This window comes from Tetrao urogallus, assembly GCF_951394365.1.
Source record: "Tetrao urogallus genome assembly, chromosome: 8".
Taxonomy (NCBI): Eukaryota; Metazoa; Chordata; class Aves; order Galliformes; family Phasianidae; genus Tetrao; species Tetrao urogallus.
Window position 1 is genome coordinate 6,297,845 of NC_136821.1, and position 23,885 is coordinate 6,321,729.

At 37.1% G+C, this 23,885-nt stretch overlaps 1 protein-coding gene across 2 annotated transcripts in view; it reads right to left on the minus strand.

Moving 5' to 3' along the window:
• R3HDM1 (R3H domain containing 1) overlaps nucleotides 1-23,885 on the minus strand; it is a gene marked incomplete at both ends in the record, with an annotated part of 48,495 nt that continues 24,610 nt past the window's right edge. Inside the window, 16 exons of one of the 2 annotated variants that reach the window (XM_079538809.1) lie at nucleotides 1-365; nucleotides 707-791; nucleotides 1,465-1,547; nucleotides 2,672-2,816; nucleotides 3,050-3,219; nucleotides 6,764-6,861; nucleotides 8,857-9,005; nucleotides 9,247-9,401; nucleotides 12,677-12,797; nucleotides 13,357-13,617; nucleotides 16,111-16,212; nucleotides 17,173-17,324; nucleotides 19,812-20,066; nucleotides 22,580-22,806; nucleotides 22,942-22,992; nucleotides 23,075-23,112. In XM_079538809.1, the coding sequence (XP_079394935.1) occupies nucleotides 1-365; nucleotides 707-791; nucleotides 1,465-1,547; nucleotides 2,672-2,816; nucleotides 3,050-3,219; nucleotides 6,764-6,861; nucleotides 8,857-9,005; nucleotides 9,247-9,401; nucleotides 12,677-12,797; nucleotides 13,357-13,617; nucleotides 16,111-16,212; nucleotides 17,173-17,324; nucleotides 19,812-20,066; nucleotides 22,580-22,806; nucleotides 22,942-22,992; nucleotides 23,075-23,112 (2,457 nt within the window). The remainder of the gene's footprint in view (nucleotides 366-706; nucleotides 792-1,464; nucleotides 1,548-2,671; nucleotides 2,817-3,049; nucleotides 3,220-6,763; nucleotides 6,862-8,856; nucleotides 9,006-9,246; nucleotides 9,402-12,676; nucleotides 12,798-13,356; nucleotides 13,618-16,110; nucleotides 16,213-17,172; nucleotides 17,325-19,811; nucleotides 20,067-22,579; nucleotides 22,807-22,941; nucleotides 22,993-23,074; nucleotides 23,113-23,885) is intronic. The other variant, XM_079538810.1, reaches the window with a different exon arrangement.

Consider the following 23,885-nt stretch of genomic DNA (forward strand, 5'->3'; position numbering starts at 1 on the left):
CTACTGAGAACTAGCCCTTTCAAGGATATGAAAGTCGTAGTGCTTCTTGCTTGTTCTCAGCCTGAACTTGTTAACTGAGGTACTACTTTGTTTCTTCAATGCGTTCTGAGCAGCCGACATTGTAGGGAACATAGCTAGAACCGTGTAAGTGGAGGCCAAGTCAGTAGATTTGCATGGCTCAGTGTTCACATTACTATCTCCGCTGCCACAGTACCGCCGGTGGTGCTGCTGTGTTTGTAGACACTGTGAATCCCTCAGCCACCGGATCTTGGCACCGACTTTTAAAAGTTCTCCAAATAGTTTTTCTGCTTCCATACGAGTTATACCTTCTGGCAGCTCTGTTATTTCTAGAACTTTTCCCACAGCTGAAACAAGAAAAACATCAAATCAAAATTCGTTCTTGTACTTAAAGATTAAGTAGATAAGTAGATAAAGACAGTAGAGAATGAGTTATTTCATCCTCGTATCTCCAGTTGGCTGATATTACAGGCTATTACAAAAGCATTCTGTTGCTGGTAGAGGGCAATGCTTCTTTCACATTTAATGCTGCTTACAGCTGCAAGTGTACAAATAAAAGCTGAGATTACAAATAGGCTCCTTAAAAGAGCAAGGCAGGGAGTCAATGCTGAATTTTGCAGTAGATTTGTGAACTGACTGTACCATCTGACTTGCTTTGCCCTTATACACCATGTGGCTAGTTCTATACCTGGCTCTCCTGCACCGAGATCTGCTGAAGCAGCCTTCTTTGCTGGTTTCTTTCCCCTGTTTCCATGTCTGTTTCCAGGCTGACACTAGAGAGATGAATATAAATGGTGTACTTCAATGACAAGGCATCGTATCTTAAAAGTTCTGCATTACCTCAGTGTAAATCCCTTGACTTCAGAAGAAAGGAAGGAAACGATGAAAAGAATCACCTTAAAACTTCTCAGAAAAAAAATAAACCACCTCCCCTCAAACCCATCACATCTTCTGGCTGATCTCTGGTAGAATTGAGCAAGGTAGGGGAGAAGGGTTTAAGTCTCCAGCAGTAAATACAGTTTTGCTAACACTACTTTCTTTTCTTGTAAGAAACAAAACCACTTTTTGCTTAGGAATACCTTTATTTCCTATTTTTAAAAAATTCTTACTCAAAATTCTTTTAAGCAAATTTTTTTTATTACTCATTTTTAGAACTGCTGCCTATCTGCTTCTGGGAGAGTCCATATTCTACACTGTGCCTTGCACCTTCTTTCACAGGTTGAAATTTCAGGTCAAAAGACAAGTTTACATTTCAGGATAATGCTTCTCATTACTTTTACCATAAGAACAGCGGAAGTATCAACAAAGAATGAAACAGTTATTAGAAAGCAAGTGCTTTCCAATCCATTATTTTTCCAATGCAGTAATTTAAGTTTCTATCACAGTTATTATAATTGCAGTCCTAAATTGCTTTCTTCTGTGTTGCCAGGAGAGTGTTCTCTTTACCTGTTGGCTTGCTACTTGTCCACGTAATAAAGATGGTGGATTGTATTGCAGGGGCTGGCCAAGCAATGGGTATCTGGCATCTCCTTAAAGAGAAAGGTAATTAGAAGGGTCCCCCCCACCCCCAGAACATAGTAACAGAATTTGGAGGTTTTGTGTTTATCTTTTGTAGGAGAAAGCAGAATGAGTATGCACAATGCAGTGTATCTGGCTAAGCCAGGAAAATAAGATTTGTGTGATGAAGTCAGATACTGATCACAGGGTGAAAAGGTTCAAGCCCAAGGCTTTCTTGCATTTAAGAGTTACGCTGAAAAATGCAATAACGTTATTTACTGTGGCGTCACCTGAAAATGACCTTAATAAAGGACTTCTCAGTGTACTAATTTAACCATTGCCATGGTTGCATCCCTGGTGAGTCTTCATACTCCTATGTGCTCTGAGGACTACCAGACGGAATTCTTTTAACAATCACAGAAGATTAAAAAAGTTGTGAGATGTGGTTTGCAACAGGCAACTTGGAATTTTTACAACAACGATGGAATACGAAGCATGTAAAGGTTGTGCAGCACAGGACAAACAAAATAAGTTTCTCCTATCAATAAGGAAGACACAGCAGCATTTTCTCTAAGTCTTGCTTTACTAACGTAATTTTTGTACAAAATAGATCCACTGATTTTAGTTTTGGAACTACACACCAGGACATCTTTGGTCACTGCCAAAGGACTTCTTGTTTGTTTTCAAACTTCCACATCATAATGAAAATTCCTTATTTTCTGTTTTTTTTTTTTTGTTTGTTTTGTTTTGTTTTTTTGTTTTTTTTTGTGTGTGTTTTTTTTTTTTTTTTCTTCCTGATAACATGGCAGAAGAGGAATTCAATTATTCTCTAAGAGACTTTTTCTGCTATCATACCAGTTTTTCTAAAAGGAATGAAGAATTCACACTTAGCAGTGGTTTGATTCAATGCATTCATCAATGAAGAAAAGGGTTTTGGCAGAACATTCATCTTAAAATTACAGTTCTATCCCTGAAAGATAACATCATAACCATAGAATGCATTAAGATGAGCTAGTGGATAGCTTTGTTGATCTTCCTTCAGTAAGATTACTACTGCAGTGAGTCACAGTTTGTCAGAAAATCCTTATGTCTTTTAAGATGCATTTAAAACAAAACAAAAACAACACACACAAATTTTAGTTAACCAAAAATATACCTTGTCCAGGGATGAAAGGTCTAGAAAACTGGGGCACAATAGAAAGAGGTGTTAACGTGGGACGGATGTTCTTGAGGTTTGACAGCTGAGCTGGTGCTGGTGACTGGGCTGGCGAGGTGACAGGACTACCTAGTTGAGGACTATGCTGCAACTGGATAAACAACAAGTGTGTATTTAAAAAGGTATCCAGTTGAACAAGCTAAATTACAAGCATTCCAACGCTGGAAGCAAAAGTACTATATTAAGTACTATCAGAACAGACTTCATTCCAAAAAAGAACTTTTGGGAAAAAAAAAAACAAAAAACCCAACAACAAGCCAAAGCAAAAATGCAGCTTATGCAAATAAGTCATGCTGGAAAATAAAACAGAACTCATACCTGTGCAGCACTGTCTAAAGTGCTAAGTTCTGTGGACTTCTGCCCCCTTTGCTGATCACAGTAATATTTATTCTGTTTCCACTGTGGAGGTGAATGGTTCCGAGGCTGAGGGTTGTTGGGTATATTTAGCTGCATCATTACTACTCCTCCACCCGGTGGTGCTGCTACTGCTACATGGCAAGAAAGGACAGGATGCAGTTGGTTCATCATCAGTTTCAATTTTAATTTTAGTAGAAAAGACATGAATTAAAACAAAAGAAAATGCTTACAACATCCTGCTAAATAAGCTGCTCATTTCTAGAGAACTGGGACAGGATATTCTGTACAATTGTATTTCCACTATCAAATAAATCTGCACTAGATTAGCTTAAGAGAAGGCTTCCCAGAACTGCAGAAGATAAACGGAACCACTGAAACTCATTAGCGGGAATATTTTTTAAAAGAAATTCTATTTAGCAATAGTTAGAAGTATTCTACATTTACTGTAGTTATTGTCAGAGTAAAGTTCTCTTTGATATGGTGCCATACATTAGAAAGATCTGAAATGGGTCTTTAGTCCAAAGCAACATTTTATTCATTCACAGATTTTATAACTATCCTACAAGTCTGGGGTTGCTTTTCTGAGCAGGGAACATAGTTTGTTCCATGCAGCCAGCACCACTTAGCTGCTGTGGTTGCTGCAGAAATTCCAGTTAGGGGAGAACAGCCAAACAGCCAATGCTGTTCCATATGGTTTTGTGTAAAGAGCTGTGATGAGAGTTTTTCTGAGAGATTGGTTGTTATCCCCCATCCCAGGTAATTTATATAATGTCCTATTTACTTGGAAATGGTTGTTTGCAATTTCCTTCTTTCTTCTATGTTATGTTTACATAATTTCTCAGAAACCATGATTAAAATACACTGTTTGAACACCATTTAATCATCCAACTTCACTCCCTTCAAACAGAGAGTCCACAATCTTCTCAATTCATTACCTACATCATACCACCAATTAGGAAAAGTCGATCAGATTACAGAATGCATTGCTCCTATATCTTCTTAAAATGGGCTATTGTATTCACTACCCCTGCATTGCAAAAAGAAACAATCTGATTCCTTGGAAACGCAAATCATACGATTTTATTAAGAGCAACAGGCTCTTAATATTAGAACTGTGTTAGCCTTTCTAAACTGTACTGTGAAATATTTACTGTATTGATGTTTATCAAAACAATGTGATAACAACAATTTTTTTTTCCTAATTGTTTTAAATGGCAAAAAGTTCTACCTATGTGCTACAGATTGAAATGTAATCATCAGATTACCTTGCCAACTTTAGTGGAGGGTATCAATTTGAGCATCCCTGCTCAGTCCTTGTAAAAGTCACACGGTGAATATTTCTATTCTGTTGTGCAGCAAAATAAAGCAGACTTCTGCTTATGGACTGCTGCTATTAATCTGAGTAACACACAGCAAGTTGCCAAGTGGCAAGGCCTCTGTAATCTCTATGCACAGACTCGAGGAAAAGAGGCAAAAACCAATATACACACTACCTTTCACACAAGATTGGTTTCATTTTATTAATCATGCACATATGTATATATAAATATTATAAATGTTAGATTTACATTTTACTGCTTTATAATTTCCACAGTGCTTGGCACATAACTTTTGTCATCTCTGTTCTATGAGAACAGAGCTAGAACTCCCAAGGAAATAACCTGCAGCATTACTGCTTGATAGACGCCACACGCTGAAAAGTTCTATGTAAACCACAAAAGAAAACTGTAGATCCCCAAGTGCTGTTTCTCTTTACTTCTACTATAAGTTCCACAGCATTTGAGTAAGTGAGAATAAATGGAACTCTTTTCCTATAACAAGCGTGCTTGAAATCAAGTGTCATAGAAGGCATAAGTCAGATGCAGATATTCAGCTATCAAAAAGCATGGCAAGAAGAACCCGGGAGAAATCCTTGAAAGGCTCCCAGACTGAGTGTGCTCCCCTTCAAATTTTTCAGGAGGAGAAACACCACTCAGCTGCATGCCTATGTATGTCCCGTGTCCTTACCTCGAGATGATTCCTCAAGGTATCATCTCACTATTGCTGTTGCTCAAGTGCGTGGTTTTTTTATTCTCTCAATATTTAGAAGGCTTTTACCTTCCCCAACCTTGTTTAAATGACAGTTTAACAGGTTTGAATCAAAACAGCATAAAACTAGAACTAGAACAGGGTAAGGGTAGAACAAACCAATTCTAGACCAATTTTGGATGCCTGGAAATGGCCATCTTTAAGATTTACATCCCAAAAGAAAGAAAACTAAAAATGCCTGTGAACTAAAATACACTGCTGATCCAGCTATCATGCCACCTAACTGTATGTTACCTATTTACTAATGAACAGCCTCTAAAAATATCTTAAAAGATAACAGGTCATGAGAGACTCCACATCTCATCTCCACTGGAATCTAGGTCATTGACCTAGTTGCTTCAGCTATTGCTTGCAAAATACTGATAACAATGGTAGAAATTACACCCCCCTTTTCTTTTTGTTGCCAGTGAAACCTCTCCTGCATCAAATTCTCTTTCATTAAAATAAGGGCAGTAGTACTGACTATGATTAAAAGATTGATCTATAAATCTCTAGTTTGGAGGCTAACCCCAATGCCCTTAGTTTCCTGACCAGCTCATCAAATTTTATAATTGTGGTTGGAAATGCAGAGATTTAAAGTGTCTGGATATCAATACTTACAAACGTTTCAAGGACAAGACAAGCTCTATGTCACTACTGTTTTCATACTGCATTGAAGCTGCTATATAGAGGCCTTAAAAAAAATTATCTTAATATTTTATAGAGCAAAACATTCCAAAACTGATTTAAGTACTTCTGCTAAGCAACACTGTTCTCTGTTGAAGAAGGCTGCCTCCAGGCTGCTCATGTAAAGTTGGCTGTTGTTTCATTTAGTTCAATGCGGTCATTTTTAAAGTTACAATGACAGTAATTCAGATGAAGAATTCTGAAAAAGTATTTGCAGAGACAGCATTCAAATCACAATTGTTCTCACAAGTAGCCATGAAATCAACCTGATAATTTCTAGACAGAATGGCTTAGATGAAAATCCCAATAAAATATACCTTTTATTGGCTGCATGATGGAAAGACCAGTGGGTGAACTTTTACATGAGGGTGGAGACACTATGCTGTAGTGCAAAATGGAAGCAGCCTGTGGCAGCTTTGACTTTGATGAAGGTGACAATAATGTAGGAGGTGATGGCTTCTGACTTGAATGGTTGTTATAAACTATGGAAGTAAAGGCAGTAAATAAGGCTACCAGAAGAAACAAACATGAGAACAGAATACTTCAGAGTATTTAATTTCCCTTTCAACATTTGGAAAGACTACCTCTCTCCTCTCTATCCAAGCCCAGTAGCCACTGAGGAAAAGATTAAAGTCATTTGGCTGCGAATGCATTGTTCCCAAGTCTGACTCAATTCAAAAGCAGACATGCAAGGCATTGTGGTGTCCAATACTGAATTCTGGCAAAGTAATGAGAGCTTTCAATGATAAAAAAATTAAGATGTAAAGTTAACCTGTATGCAATCTAACTTCAAATACAGAATACAGAAGGAAATTAAAAAATACTTAATTCTGAATCAAACCCTTAATAACAAATACAAACACTCTACATAACAATGGCTAAAAACTTGCTCCAAAAAAGCTTTAGTCCCCCAACCTGCACATTGCTGTCCTTGAAGCTGCTGTGAGTTACAGGGTGATGATGTTCTAGGAAACTGTATCTGCTCTGATCCAGGAGGCTGCAAATATCCTACTGATGAACTGTAATAATAATAAAGAGAAAAGAACATGACTAACAGAAGTTTGTCACATTTAATCCTAACCACTGCATTTGTTGCCTACAGACACCACAAATTACTGGGATTTCACTAATTTCAATCAGTAATATTCCCACCTACCCACTGCCCAGGAATCTTTTCTTCAGAAGACAGTGGTTTCAAGTCCGTTCATTGGCCATAACTTATGACCTGTGTATACCAAGAAGCTGTCGTGATTTATTTTGGTATGTGTGCAAATAGACGGTAAAAAAGATGTACAGAATTAATTAACCATAATTAGGTCTCAGTTAAAAAGCCACCACAGAACCCACCACAAGGATTTCATATGCTGTTTTCTCAGCTGGAGGCTGGCCCCAAGCAGCTGAGTCAGCTTATTCAGCACATGGAATGAGCATACTCATCCACTTCAGAGCACGGTAAGGCAGCTTAGACAGATACCTACAGAGGTTGCCTTAGCATGGCTTTACCAAACAGGAGATTGGGAAAAAGTACCCAGGCATGGAAGAAGACAAAGAAATAGCCTTTCATTTTTCTGTAATACATACAAAAAGAATAATTTTGGAAGTTTATTTATGCCAGCTAATTTTCAAGACATTCAAGTCAAAACAGTTGAGGAACCGACAACACAACCAAACTCTGTCATAACACAGAACATCTGTCGGGTTGGAGGACTGCAAACTGAGAGTGGTCGTGTCAGTACTGACAGAAAGTGAATATCCTTTAAAAAGATGAGATCTTTTTAAACACCTTCAAACAATAGAATAAAGGAAGCGTGATCCTGTTGAGCCTCCACTAGAAATCCATTTTCACGTATGACTTCACCTAAATTTTTTTTGCATCCTTTGTCCCCAAGATCAAGTATTTGATTATAAATTAAAAGTGCTCGTATTTTGAAAAAGGCAAAACTCAGTGGAAACTAAAACAAATTGCTTCCTATCTGCATAGGATGTACTCTTTCACACAGCTTCTTATCTTCCTATTATTTTAGTCTACACTAATGACCTGTGGGTTTGAGTCCACTCAGTTCCTGCAGAACAGTATTCTGTGTTCTTTGTTAAAGTGTTGCAACACATCTATTTTGATAAAAGCAAGATGCTGTCCTAATGTCCAAGATGCTAGTCTGCTCTGAATACCAAATAAAAGTTACCCTGCTTGAAAGAGATGGCCATTGCAAATGACAGAAGAGATCAAGCAACAAAGCTTATTATAAAAAAACGTCTATGATGATGTCTACCTGTGATTCCACTGAATCTCAAACATAACCAAAGAAGAAAAAGGTTAAAAAGAACCTTATGGTACACAGAACAAGAATTCAGATTCATTTAATTTGATGAAGCCGTGTAGCAATAACATAAATACTGAAATCTGTGCTCACAGATGGATGAAGCAAGCTTCATACCACTGCTGCTTGGTTAAAAGCTGCAAGCCAAGTATTTTGAAACACAACATGTAACAAGCATTAATTGTAGTGAATTCTTTTAGGTATTCAATTATCTGTTCTATCATGAGTACTCAACATTATTTATCAAACAAGACCTGAACATCCAAGGAAGTTCCTATATTCATTTCATAGCCAATGTTGTGCTAACAGGCTTTGTTAGTTATGTGCACAAAAGGAAGTTGAGTAATCTGTTTCAGAGATTCAAAATAAAGAGAATAAAGATAACTGCAAAAAGGTATTGCTACTGGACATCCTCGTGTTTCACGTGTAAAAAAAGGAACACTGAAAACTACAATGTAGAACTTACAAGTAAAAGATTGCTGATAGCAACATAAAAACAGTATATTTCCAGTCCAACAAGCAGTACTGGTTGTTTCAGTTAACTGCATAAGAGTAAAAAGAAACAGCTAACAAAATATTTGCAAGTCTGCCTATAAAATACATCTCAATACATGGAGTAATATAGCAGATATTGTCCGTTTCTACAGGGCAATTAAACCTTGTTGCTGGGAAATCAAATAACTAAGTTAAACTTACCTTAAATTATTCTGCTGACTTGATGGAATGACACTGTAGTAAACTGGCATTCCTGCTGTGGGCAATCCTTGATTTGACTGACCAGGAATTATTACAGGCTGTTGATATGTCTGCTGGGGCACTGCCTGGGAACCTTGAGGCACCGAAACCTAAAAATTGAGAACACATTAAGACTTCCTTGTGCAGACAATGTTTCATTCTGCCCCTTGTTTAAAACTTCTGCTTCACATTCCAGTTGTTTTTGTTTACTGTTACTACTTTCTCAAATTTCTATCCATGTCCCTTTGAAACATACTTGCAGATTTCATCCATTTACAAAACAATTGTAAAAAAATTTAAAATAGATCACTCTGAATGCACAGATTGGAAAGTTCTGAGTAAATTACCCACCTGATAAGATGGCACTGAAGGATATGGAACAATCACACCTTGAATTTGATTCCCAACGTTGTTGTGTTGGCCACTGACTAGACTTTGATTCTGAGACTGTTGAACTCCAACTAAACCCTGGTAGTTTTGCTGCTGGTTAGGCAAAACTTGGTAACCTGAAATTATACATTTGAATGTTATTTTGAAATAATTACATATGAACAAATTTTATGCACAGTTGCCAATATGAAGAGGTATGTGTGGCATTTTCCAATGGCTTTCTACATCTGGCAGCTTTGTAGGAGTTGAACTCATCACACACATAAAAAGAAGCCAACATTAGAAATTAACAGATTTATTTGTTTGCATCCATCTGGCATCAGCATTAAATACTTCACATCCTATCTGCAGTGCTGCTCTCACATGCTTGCAGTGTTTATACTCTAGTGAGTTACATGTGTTAACACCTTGATTTGTCTGGTGAAAGCAGAAGGCATTTGCACAAGGCATGCCAGATAACATTAAGAGAGAATCAGTTGTCAGTTTTAATAAATAATGCTGTTTGAGGTACACCGGCTTTGAAATTCCGGTGATAACTTCTGCCAGCATCTCAGGTGCCCCAGAGATAGAAGTAGCAGCAATTCAGGGCTGAAGCACACCGTGCAAGGCATACATGCAAGTCCTTTTCAAAAGGGCCATTTCTAAACTGAAGTATGGGATACTAAAACAATTAGGAACTGAGAGAAATCTTCCAGGTAAAAGCCACATTCATATACAATGGAGACATTTTATACTTAACTTTACCTCGTGGGGAAAAAAAAGGAAAAAACCTGACCTCGATATCCACCCCCATGTTGTGATTCTACAACCATTTATTATTGCTTAACTGGGACCCTCTATTATCTTCCAAAAGTGTCCTAGACAAATAAGTAAATAAATAAACCCACAGGTCTGAGTGCCAAACAGGAAACAGCATCTGTGCATTTACTGTGCTCCAGCCCCACATTTTTTTGTAAATGCATATAGGAGATAACTTCTACCATGATGAAAATACATGCAGAACAAAAATGAAATTCTTTTTCCCCCCTACTCCACCTTATAGGCTATGTGCTTAATTACTTACCATACAGCAAAACCCCCTAGCTATTAGTGTGGCTGAGACAATGCCAGAGACTACAAGAAAGTAACAAAATGGGGCTTGTCCAGATGAACTGATGGCAAAAAGAGTCTGTATTTAACTCTGATGCATTCACATCTAACAAATTTGGCATTCCCCATGCTCCCTGGCTTGATATGGAACTATAATTAATACAGCAAATAGAGCCACAAAAACTCACTTGGATTTTGTGTCTGCGTGTTTAAAAAATTGCTTGGTCTATTTTGTAAATAATTATTCAGTTAACACAAAACAAAACCCAGGGATGTTCATTCATTACATACGTTCAGGGTACAACAAACGTTGTGAATTAAGTCTCAGCTTTTACAGAGATTGCAACAATGGAGACTGACAGACTGGTAACATCATCAAATATTATTTGAGAAAATTAAAGGGAAGAAGGTTCAGTTAATTATGAGTGCTGTTCATTAGAAACACAGAATACACTACGTGCTTTCAGAGTACTATACAATTCAGAACAATGCATGCTTGAATGAAGACGAGTAATTACAGTTTTTAATAGCTAAGCTTGAACTGCACACAAAAATCTCTCATATCTGCAAAAAACAAAACGCTTCAGTGTATTTTGTTGCAGAATGATCTACAGCCCCTAAAAAGCAACAGAATGCAAAGCTGCATATGATAGATACAGTCAATAATACATCTGCAATCTAAAGCCCTCACTTCCTAGGCTCTGTAATGTAGCTGTGAACATTTGTCACTTTTTTTCTAGCATTTCCAGTGACAGATGTAATCAGTTTTGCCAAGTGGAGAGAACTGGAACAATAGAAATTGACTGCCAAAAAGGTTTTCCACTGCATTCCAAAGAATATTCTATTTTTAGCACCACAGTTTCACCTCTGCATTGAAAACGGTATGACAGAAATGCAGCACTCAGCAGAAAAAGAAAACTCACACCTGCCATAGTGGACTGCCTCCTAACAGAGAAATACTCCAAAGCAGTAGTTCCTGGAAGAAGCATTTCTTGATATTTACATAATTTAAAATGAATCACTTAATATAAGTTAGCAGACAGAGTATAGAAATACATCTTCTGAATGATACACTGAGAGTGAGAAATGGCTTTTAGTCAAGAACACAGCAGTACAATAACCTGGTTAGCAAGTGATGACTACAGCTTGATACCAACTACTGCATCGACAGCTGTAGGAGCTTTATCACTGGCCATTTTGTAGCAGAAGCCAGTTGAGCTTCAGTTGATGTTCCAAACAGTAATTGCAGTCCAGTTTGGATTTTTAATCAACCTGTGGTTAGGTCTCATGGTAACGTGACCCTCACAATTAGGAGGACATGAGATGCTACTTTCTTAAAGAGTGTTTCCTCCTATTTACATATTTGGACAAACAAAGCATTTAAAATAGAAGCGAAAAACCTAACACCTGAAACCCCTTTAAAAAGGAAGCCAGGAAGCAGCTGAAAAAGAGACCGGTTCACTGTGAGAAATACAAACCTCTCAGACAGTGTTACGGCCCCGAATTCAACAGCTCAAAGTCAGGCCATCCCATAATGTTAAACCAAACGTGGTTTCAGTTGCCATGCTCTCAGAAGCTGTCATCTTTTATCCACATTTGTTTGGAAAATAATTTCATAGTTAGTAAGCACTTTATAAAATGAATAAACCCCCGTAAGACACGATCTGCTCACTCTTGTTCTTGACCAGATACAGACTCACAGAACATCTGGAGCTGGAAGGGACCCAGCCTGAGGGACTCACTGCTGCATTGGCCAAGCAGCACGTTGCTTTTCACCTCAAACACAGCCACTGATACTGAGCCCCAACCATTTCAGATGTAGCTTTAGGTCTTACTGCATGTACTGGTCAATATCCAGATACCGTTAGTCGATGGCCAGAAAAATGATTTATTGTATATTGTATTAAACCGCAATTTAAACACTAAAACTATCTTTTGTTTGGAACTTAGAGCAGTTAAGACACATCTCTCTGATTTTACATCATTTCAAGTTATTAATTCATCTTATTTTACAGGCAACTAATTTTTTTTAGTAACTAAGTTACCCGTCTTTTGCTTTGTCTTATAACTTATTCAGTTTTAGACTAAAAAATTCTCCTGTAACGTAGTAGCATGGGCCACTCGCAGTAATGGCTCAGATCTCAAGTTTCCTGAACAACTGACTCAAATTGTTCTGCTTCAGTTGCACACTGCGTCCAATATGTGAACTTTTACTTGAAATCATAAGGCAAAATAATTCTAAAAGCAGAGAACAAAATGTATGTAGGGTATTCTAATGAAATGCTGAGTAACTTCAACAAACCTGTCTGCTGTCCAGGCTGTGCCAATGGTTGGTTTTGCTGTGTGTTGTAATGGACAGAAACAGGTCGATATTGTTGACTGGAGTGTGGATACTGACTGGGGGTACAATAACAGGCCGGCATCTAGGGACAAACAACAGTTAAAGAGTTTCAGTAGCAAGTTTATAGAAGGCAGACACATAAATAGAAGAAGAATGCAGGTTAAAATAAAGATAGATGCAAAACTTCAATGATGCTTTAGCAACTTTTTTACATATAAAGCGTCTTTTTAATGGCTGATTTCTTGGACTTCCAATGTAGAAAGGAAAATTCCAGAATATTACATTTTCCTATGTAGGCACTGATTTAATGAACTGCTTTTAGCAGGCTTTCGTGACTATGCATGCCATTTCAGCCAATGCCAGAAGAAAGCAACCCCGTTACTTTTAAAATGCAGCACCATTGGTGAAACCATGGAGAAGGATGGAGGGAAGCTGATTTAGTATCTCAGGACCAATTTGCACTTGAAGTTTTAAAATGTTTCTATCAATAACAAAGTGTATGTTTTTGGTGGTTTTTTTTTTGTTTGTTTTTTAAATCAGCTGCACATGAATAGGCAGACTTTACAGAAAGCTCACTGATGAAAATGCACAATTAGCTTATAAACACAGCTTTCAGTAGAATGGAAACAAAGCCCTTGTACCTGTGGCACAGGTTGCTGCATATATCCCTGCTGTGGGAGGACCTGCTGGCTGACAGGGTGGCTGGATGGAGAGTAGCCCGGAGCAGAAACCGGCTGGCCAGAAGGTGGTGGAGGTGGAGCGGCTGCTATGATATAACCAGACTGCTGCGGGGGCTGCAGGACAACAGTGGACTGGAACATAGTGGTGTGAGGTTCAGCTGGATCAGCAGGTGGCTGACGGGCAAGACTCATATGGCTAAACTGTGATCCTAGGTTGTCTTGCTGCAATAATTAAAAAAAAAGTTACATTCGGAAATACTTAAAAAAAAAAAGTAGGTAAATATCTTAAACAAAAGGTTTCAGATAGGAGTGTCTTAAATTACTGCACAATAGCAACATCAGCCAAAGAAGAACAGGAAAGAACATGATGAGAACACAGTAGTGAACTGTCTTCAGTGCTGACAGGGGAAAGTACATCCACACTCAGAGACTCCACTCACTTCACATACTCGAATTTTTTGGATTACGTCTGCCTCATTCTACTTACTGCAAGAATTCAATTGTCAAAAATACATTCTTCTGATTGGACTTCAAATTCTGCATGAAAACACAGAACCCCAGCTAGAACAGTAAAAGGCTGTATTGACGAAACAACTTTTGGTTTTAAGAGCTTAAGTTAATGAGGCTTTAATCCTGGATAACAAGGTGCATTTGTAAAAGGCGGTGTTGTACTATGCACTTGATTTCATGCTAAAAAATGAATCATTGCAACAGCTGCAAAAAAACATTCTAGAAATTACTTATTATCTCTGTTTTATTTACATCTGAAACCATGGTATGATGGCACTGGACACTGCACAAGTCCTGTGATGTTTGAAAACTTCTACTGTAACTAAGCCTAAGCACTTGTTCTTTACAACATCAACATCAAACAAATTACCAGCATCCCAGAAATTAAAAGTTATCACTAGTATTGCCTTGGTTAGTAAACATGAAATTTCACATTTCAAAAAGCAGTCTCTTTAACTGTGAAAAAACTCTCAAAACCTTTAAAAGCACCTGATCCTCTCTCACATCATCCTGAAGATAAGAGGTAATCAAGAAAGACTAAGTTCAATTTCTGTCTTTTACAGATCATCTATATTCATATTTTATGATGACATTTTACACTTTTAGCCTTGGAATTATTCATCTGATACATGAATTTGCACATGAAACATTATTTGGAATACTTCTGAATTTAGAACCATCTCTGTTTTCATTCTATCAACAATTTACATTTCCCTATGGCACTTCTGGAATGAGGCCTATTAACACAATCATAACGCTTTTCTGCATTGAACTTTCCATACTGCTTCTCACAACATCCAGGTTAGAAAGGATACTGATATTTCATTATGACATAATATTAACTCCCAAAACATCTAAAGGACAAAAACCAGCAACACACATTGTACTAACAATACAAGTAAATCATCATCTGGTCAGTTATTCCTGCAGTGACACGTACAGTACGTATTGTCAACGCATGGATAAACCCAACCTTCCTGCTACTAACTACGGGTGATAATTCATTTAGATTATGAACCAGAGTCGATTAATCCTTTTCACTACATTACATAAGTTGCCATCAGTAGAAACACATTTTTGAAACTGATAGCACAATTAGTATTCAAACTCACTTCCTGAATATGAAATGGCTTGAAACCATCATAAACCTGGAAGGAGTTTCATTCTTTGTTTTAGCAAGCATATGCCTAAACAATGATTGCAGACTGTAGCACAAAACTAGCTCCTGAATGAGCTGCTGCTGGAAGCAATGCATCACATGGGTTAAATAACCATTCTCATTTAATTAACTGAGAAGTTATATACATTGCAGTTTACACGTGCTCAAACTCTAAAATAACATGAGAAACAATGTTGCTGAAAAGAAAGCACCCCTAATGCAGTGCAGTTCCTTTTAGAATTGCACACCTAAAGTACAGACAATGGTTATAATATCATCTTAATTAAGTGCAGGCTACTGAATTCAGATTAATGAGCATCTGTTGTCATATGACATGATTTATGTTGCAAGCAATAGCAAAACACAAACTTCAAATTCATCATAAAATATCTATTGTACAACAGGTAGAGCAGTTTGGGGAGTTGGAAAGCCTCAATTTTTGACCTGGGCCCTAGTTCACATTCTGCTTTGGACAACATTTCTCCTTCAATAGGCCTCACTTTGCCTCAGCAATAAGACTCTTAAATAATACCATTTCTACAAGAGACTAATGGATTTCATTTCCAGCTTCTATCTATTAAGAACAAGGGATGCTGTGAACTGTTTAAGAGTTCTGACAAAGAGGCTTCAAAAAGTTACCTCAATAAAACCCAGCACAGCTGACCCTTGGAAAGCAATTAGGGGTCAGCTGAAGAAAGAGCAGACAGAAAGCAACAAGGATGGAAAGGATGGATAGAAAGACATTAGTCAAAAGACACAAGGTATTGACTGGCCAACAAAACTTGGAAAAAGTTGTTTCTTAGTTAAGAAAAAATTATATATCATTATATACAGATAAATAGAATAGCCTTAAATGTATGCATTTCTCTTGAACTTGAAATTAACAGGGAACTATTTTCCACTGCTCAGGTGATATTTTAGTGCGACTGAAAAGCTAGCCAGTCATTATACCGCTATCACACATCACTTACAAACAACCCAGGCAAAGGTCAGCTTCCACTAATGATTAACCCACGCAAAAAGGAAATGAACAGAAGATATAATACCACAGAATATTGCTGGGTAGAGGAGACTGGCAGGAGCGGGGGTGGATAAGAGACTGCAGAGTACTGAACAGGCTGGGAAGAAGGCTGTAGAGGTCGGATAGGCTGAAGAAATAACAGGTTTATAAACATGGTTAACATAAGAGAAGTGAAAACAGTTTTTGTAACAGGACAAAAAAGCAACTGTGTTCCAGTTGTTACCAGAAAGGGAAGGGATAGGTTTTTGGATTTTTTTTTTTCTTTTAATTAAGCTGAAAGACTGCATAGAATTAAAAGTAATTTTCAATATGGCATTTGTTTTGTTACACATTGTATTGGCTATAAACTAAGTCAGAAGATTGCTTTTGTTTAACATTTGCCATGTCTTTCAGAGAGAGATTGTTTTGAAATTATAAAATAAGAACTAGACTTGCATTCTAAACAGAAGTTGTTTCAAAGTAGCTGAAGACGGATTCAATCCATTAGCAACCACAGATTAAAACATATTGCTTTTATTTATTCCCCAATACTGAAATATTTTATGTGCACTCTGGTTAACCATTTAAACACAGAGAGCTAGCCCATCCTTCAGCACGCACCACTGTAAGCAGGACAAACCTAAGAGGCGTTCACACCTAGCAGCTCTCAGCTACCTCTTTGGTGCCAGCAGTACAACCTGACAGCACAGCCCAAGAACTTCTGACTGAAAAGTAAGCTTCATGAAAAAATACTTCAACTGGACTAAGTGCCTGCCTTGCTGACCAAGGTTTTGTGTGTGGGTGTGAGTACATGAGCGAGTACAGGATGAAGACAGAACCCTTTTTTCTTTTTTCTATAATCTTGATACTATAACATTTTCAGTACATCATTTTGTGTATTTTTAAGAAAAGACTGTTTACCCTGCTCAGTTATTAGGAAAACTGACAGTTCTGAGAACTATGGGGAAAAATTCCATATACTCCTATCTGTGCAGCTATTCCTGCTTCTACAGCATGTGTCAACAGAGCAAACCTGCTAATCCCTTGTAAGACAGCAGTATGGCAGTATCGACCATCAGTGCAAGCAGCATACATTTGACATGTGCACCTGTGAGAGGATGTGATTAGCTGCTGGCTGTTGCTGATGTGGGGGAAGAGGTGGCTGTTGTGCAGGTCCAGGCACTTGGGTCCTAACAGGTTGCTGAGGCATAGGAGGATTGTACACAACTGGAGTGCCATCTGGATTAAGGAATGGCTGACCTGAATGGTTGAAAAAGAACAAAGACAGACAGTTCTATTATCCGAGTTTGGAGAAAATTAAGATAATTAATAATAATTAATTAATATATTTATATATTTACAGCAGACAAAATGAATTAATAACAGTTAGAAAGAAAGTCATACTGTTTCATATCAAATTTATGCCAAATCCCCACAACTACATTTACAATGGCCATAACTAAAAGTGAGTCAACTGGCAAATTATATGCTGCTAAAACATGCAAATGAACATTTAAATTAGACAAAGAAACTCAGCACTGACTTAATGAACACATAAGCATTTACCATACCCTGACAGTCCAGACAACTTATTTTTATTAAGTGAACTGAAAAAGGGCAGAAGCAGTAAAGGACAACTCTACTAAAACAGTATTTTAAGGGCCTTTTAGAAGGCAATTAAATAAATAACTCCAATTGTTTTGAACATCAACTGAAACATAAGACAGAGTAAAGGCAAATACCTGTACAAAATAGACAAAATAGAAGCAGCAATTATATTCCCATAACAGCTAACAAGGTTGAAATACTTCTATTCACAGATTAATTCCTTCAGCTTTCCACTGAAATAATGTAATACTATTCTCCTATTTAATAATTTGCAGCTTCAATATTGAAGCACCCCAATAATGCCATTAAAAAAAAAAAATTAAAAGTAAATTCTAAATAAACAGTAACTTGTTTTGTTGCCTAGGTTGGGGAAAGAAAAAAAACAAACAAGAAAACCCAACAGAACAGCAGATCAGCAAGAGCCCACATTTAAGTTAGAATCATAACTTGAGTTTTAATTAACATCAAACATCAATTATAGAATTCTGTTGCTTTTCTGGGGTGAGCGCGAGTAAAAATGCTTACGACATGAAAAACTGTTTCACAATCCATTCTTTCTTTGCCCTTTCCTGCTGCTATGTGGAAGTCTCACCAAAGCTACTGGGAAATGACCAACTGTACAGGAGGAACAAAGTGAATCTAATCACATGCAAAATGCTGACACAGACATCAGTGAAATGAAGATGACTTAAAGGCCACTACTTAAACTGTATCATGTTTCAGATGACACTATTTGCAAACTGATGGTAGCCTTCCAATGTCTGCAGTTATCTGTTTTGTTTACAGCAACTCCAAAGATTTTAGTATGGTCACGCTATAAACTCATAATATGAAAAATGAGCCAATACCCTTCATATTTACTGCAGGGCACAGAGCACACGAATGCCTACAAATGCTAGAAAGTTCTGCTTTCCTAGCAAAATTTGATCACAAATTGCCACACTTGCGCTCAGATGGCCAACGTCACAGTGTAAGATTCACATGTAAGATGTGCAGTGGTCCCATTATGCCTAGAAGCAAAGTCAGTGCTATGTCCAGAACCTATACCTGAGATAGCAAGCAGTTCCTCCTCGAAATGCAATGGCTGCCTAGAAAAATTAGCTGCTACAGTCAGCTGTAACCAAATTCTATTAGGACCAGCGTTGGCCATTCTTTAGAGGGATTTAGTTAAGAGAAGCTTTAGGTGGCATGTCAATATGTAGATTCATTAATCAAATAGCTTTCTACTTTGGATACAAGAATAGCAACTGATTTATATTAAAGAAAAAGAAAATTATCTACGGGAGAGAAATAATTTAGTAAGTGATTACTTTAACAACAGCAATCAGAAAAAATCAGTTTTACAAAAGTACATGCAATTATATTCAAGTATAATTAAGTCTGTCTAGAGGATGATGAGAAATGCATCCTGAAGAATTTCCTCATCTAGAAAGGAAACAAATCTGTATACTAAATGTAAAATACAATCTGTGTTGCATAGAATAGGTAAAATCAAATCTTCAGTGTTCCTTAGCTTCCACAAGCAAGTACAAGGTTGAATTTTTTTTTTTTTTTAAATCAGGCAAGAAGTTACACATCTCTGCATTTACATTATGAAGTTTCATCCTCCTACTTATTAAAAATATTAATATTGGCCAAATACACCAACACTGACTTAATCTTGTTTTAAACTAAACAGAGGTTTAAAAATAGCATATAATCCATCCTTATTTCTGTCATGAGTTTACAGAAATGTTTGTCGTGATGTGCAAAACAAAGGATAATGAATTCTTTCAAGTCAGTGTGAATATTTGCTCAGGAGCACTTCCTTCAGTGAAACTGTTTTATATTAGCATTCAAAAACACTCTTTCCTCTCTCCCCTTATTCTGTATTCTAGATAATAAATGACCCATTATTTTGTCCTAGTCACTGTTACAATACGTTAAACCTATAAATTAAAACCTGTAGCAAAATCCAAAGTGAGTTTACTTACCCCTTTTATATAGAAGTCATGCTTTTTAAATTACGTGTACGGAACAAATATAAACACCAAAAAATAAAAAGAAAGAACAGTACTGAAATTAACTCGTATATAAACACTTGCACATTTTTGTCTGAGTTCTCAACTGCAACAAGAACACCCACGAGCAGATACCAACCTGTTTGAGGGTTGATCAGAATACTGCCAGGTGGAATGCCTGTCGCTTCCAAGGGAAGCAAAAAGAAGCTAGTGCTAGTAGGTGCCACTTGCCCATTTATGCCACCATCAAAGGAAAGAGAGTTACTAGTGCTGACAGTTGGATAGACGGCAGGCGTGCCATGAGAAGGCTGGCTTAGAGCTGGCACTGGAAGAGGCTGCTGGGTGTGAGAAAGAGAACCCGTGGATGACCCTACACTACTAGAAGACTCTGAACCTAGGAAAGGAGTAATGAGAAATTGTTTTTACCTAAAGACAGAAACATCATGCTCACTTTATATATATATACATATATACACACACACACACACACCTTTCAAATGCTTACCCTTAAAGCTAAGCATAAGCACATAATTAAACAGTGGCCTTGCCAACAAAACGTTCATTCATCTCCCCTGGAATACCATTATAAGATTCTTTCGGTAAACCAGGGGTCAATTCAGCACTGCTTTGCACTCCAACCGTCTCTAGATCTGATTTCTGGTCAGAAAATACATCTGTGTACATGCACATGCACTACAGTGCAGTTCTTCCAGTTCTAATAACTGATTGCTGACACATTCCAAAAAGATGCATGCAGACATATTGATGTACTCAAGGGTTTACGTACACCACTTGTGCACACACAGATGACAGCTATCGTATACATGCAGGCCATTGGATAACTCAGATCCATTCAGCCAGACATCCCTTCAGATACACTTACATTACATGCTCTATAGACAGCCTACATGCAAGGAACGACTTTTTTGTGCCTACTACACATCTGAGATCTGTCTCACCTGATGGACAAATTGCAGAATACTAAAATTCCCAACACACTCTTCCCAACCTCCCCTCTCCCCTGGCAATTTTAAGGCTGAAATAAAAATTGCAGCTAGAAGAAAAATGAGGTAATACGGTATTTTAAACCTGAATTAGTCTTATTTGAAGTTCAAGAAGAATACAAAATTGCTTAGAGAAAGCAGTTATTTTACAATTGTGAATGGCTATAAACATTGCAAGGCAGTGGAGAACCAGACCCCGAGCTTTCTGAAAGGTAATGCATGCTGACAAGAGCAATTTTCCCAGAAGTCCAATAGGGAATGGTCAACAGAATTGCACAGTTTCCTAGAGACCTCTAGGTGTACAATCCAGCACACTTTTAATTAAGTGTTCGCTATGACACTTGCAGGACTTAGAGTATAGAAGTTTAAATGTAGTAACTCTTATTAGCAGTCTCTATACAATCTAGAAGACTAGAGTAAAACATATTTACCATTTTAAGTCACCTTACTGTCCTTCAGAAAACATTCTAATTGCAAGCTTTTCATTTGTTAGTATGAAAAATTAGTACAGCTGCAAGCATTTGCTGATGCTGATAGCTTTTTTTTTTTTGCTATTGCTAAAGTGAAATACAAAGCTAGAATTTGTACATTGTGCAAAATAATTTATGTCAGCTTCAGAAAACACTCCTGTTTTTACCAGTTACTTTGTTTAGATTTTTTAACAAAGGTAGCTACTTCTAGATTATGTAGAGAAATGAGACTGAAGTCAAAGTTAAAGCCAGTTACATCCTTAATCAAAAAATGAATGTTTTTTCTTTCAATGTTTTTTAAAAAAGGTTTCTGAGAATGTACATGATTCCATGATTGATGAATGTACAAGATGTACATGATTCCACGGTTTCAAAACAAATGTAGAAGTACTACTTGGAACTTTTTTTTTTTTTTTTTTTTTTTTTAAACACATAATGGAAAAAAAATCTATTTACTGCATTAAAGGTGTGGCAGTATACCTACAATGTAGTGGAAGTTTCAGAGAAAAGTAAAAAAAATTCACAAATTCTCAGAAACATGTGTTGTAAGTGACAGGAAGGCCAACTACAATACAGATAAGCAGTAACATTCCTCTTTTCTGATTTCTACTTCTAACTTTGAAGTAGCACATCTGTAACTCACCCACCTACTTCAAGACTCAAAATTCTGCACATCTAAGATTATCTCTTATATCAAATTTATTTACCGTTTAGAATAGAAATATTTACTAAATGTCACTTTTTATTCACAGAAGATTTATATCCTTATTTTCTGAGATTTTGGTTTGACATTAGTTACACATGAGCACACCTTTGAAACCCAAAGTCTTAAAAAACTTAGTATTCTTTTTCCCAGAATTTCTGAAGCTTACAATTAAACACTTTGTTCCATTCTTCTGTTTTTTTTTCAGTAATCTAAAGATCAAGTGAACTTTTTAAGCATTTAAATCCTGGCAATGGTACTGATCAGAACAAACAATGATTTATAGGTTTTTATGCTATATTACCCTAGCAGGATAACAGCTCAGATTCTTAAGACTGCACAAAGCAGCTTTGCTGTGATGAAGGTAGAGCTGAACTCCAAATACATTTTGATTTGGTATTAAGTACATATGTTGATAAATATCCTAAAATTCTTTGTAATTTTGTAATGCATTTAATTTAAAGACACCAGTAATTAAGTTTTAAGTTCTACTTCCTAAGTCAAAAGCCTTCATTTTATTTGCAATTCTAGTTCTCCAAGGCACTTACACACTTAAGGCCTGGGTCAGTAGTCATTCTATGCATGCAGCATCCACTGAGACCAGAGGGAGCTGTATGCACAGAACACCTACAAGACCAAGGCCTCTACTCAGCACACATTCACAATATGCGTCAAACATCAACCAGTAAGTACTTCACTGCTAGGTAACTATGTACAGATTCCATAATACCTGTCTCAGATAGCCTGCCTGTGCTTTTGCTGCTTCCAGAGCTATCTCCTCTTGTCAGAACTGAGATCCCACTGAAGCTGCTGGCCTTTGTTACAGCAGGCTTCAGGCTGCGGATGGAACTATCGGAGTCGGTGCTGCTCCAGGGCCGGGGCTCGCAATACTTCAGCTCGTTCTCAGTACTGCTCTGATGGCTGTTGGCTGATCTCCCTGATGTTTCTTTATTGATTCTGCAAGTTATAAACTAAAAGTTTAGCACAAGCATCAATTGCAAAATAAAGGAAAAGAAGAAAAGAAAAAGGTGAAACGCATGCAGAATACTTGGGGATATATATATATATTTTTTTAGAGAATGCATCAAATACCTAAATATCTGTCGTCTTTGTTGTGTACTATTAGTTTCTTCCTCCTGGATTCTGTTGGCATTTTAATAAGATAGCTTAATATTTATTAAGAAAATAGAAAAGTGAGACAGAGTTGAAATGCAAATTTACTTACCTTTTATCGGTGAAATAATTCTCTTGGGAACACAGGGACTGAGTGGCAAAAAAAAGTGTAGAAATAAGCATTAATGGCATCAAGCCCCTATTATGGCACAGTAACAAAACAAATTGCAATTTGAAGTATTTTCTGTTAGCTATGAACTTGATAGCTTTCTTCATATATAAAACTGCCTGTTTTTTATATAAAACTGCCATGAAAACGTAACCTCTTTGGTGAATAATTCCCATGTTATGGGGGGAGAAGAAGAGCCAGTACAAAAAGGCCTATCTGTAGGAAGTTAACTTTAACTGTAGAATAGGGCTGATCAATTCATTTATATCAGCATTTTCTCTGAAGCTGCAATTCCTTGAATTAGGCCTTTCCTCCATGCAACATCCAGCTGATGTGACTTTGCAGGTCTGTTAGCAAGATCTTGGTTGCCTTATCCTCTGCTTGAAAGTGTATAGTAATAACACTGGCTACTGCAATAACTGTACTGAATTCATCAGATATAGGCACACATACAGTAAAAAGCAAAAAGGGCTATTAACAACTTTAATTATATTGTCCTCAACAAGGACTTCTAACTTCTGGTACAAAGCTTTCTAAGGGTATGATACATGGTATGCAAAAAGAAAAGGGTAATTAAGACTCCCCACTTTTTGCTTGCAACTAGGGTGAACAAAATGATTTTTGGAAAACATGGATACAGCAAATTAGCCTCTCAGAGCTCATTACACCTATAGAATAAGAATATTACGAATGTGTGAGAGCTACAGATAAATGGCAGAAAACCTGGTTAATGGAATCAACTTTGCAAGACAAC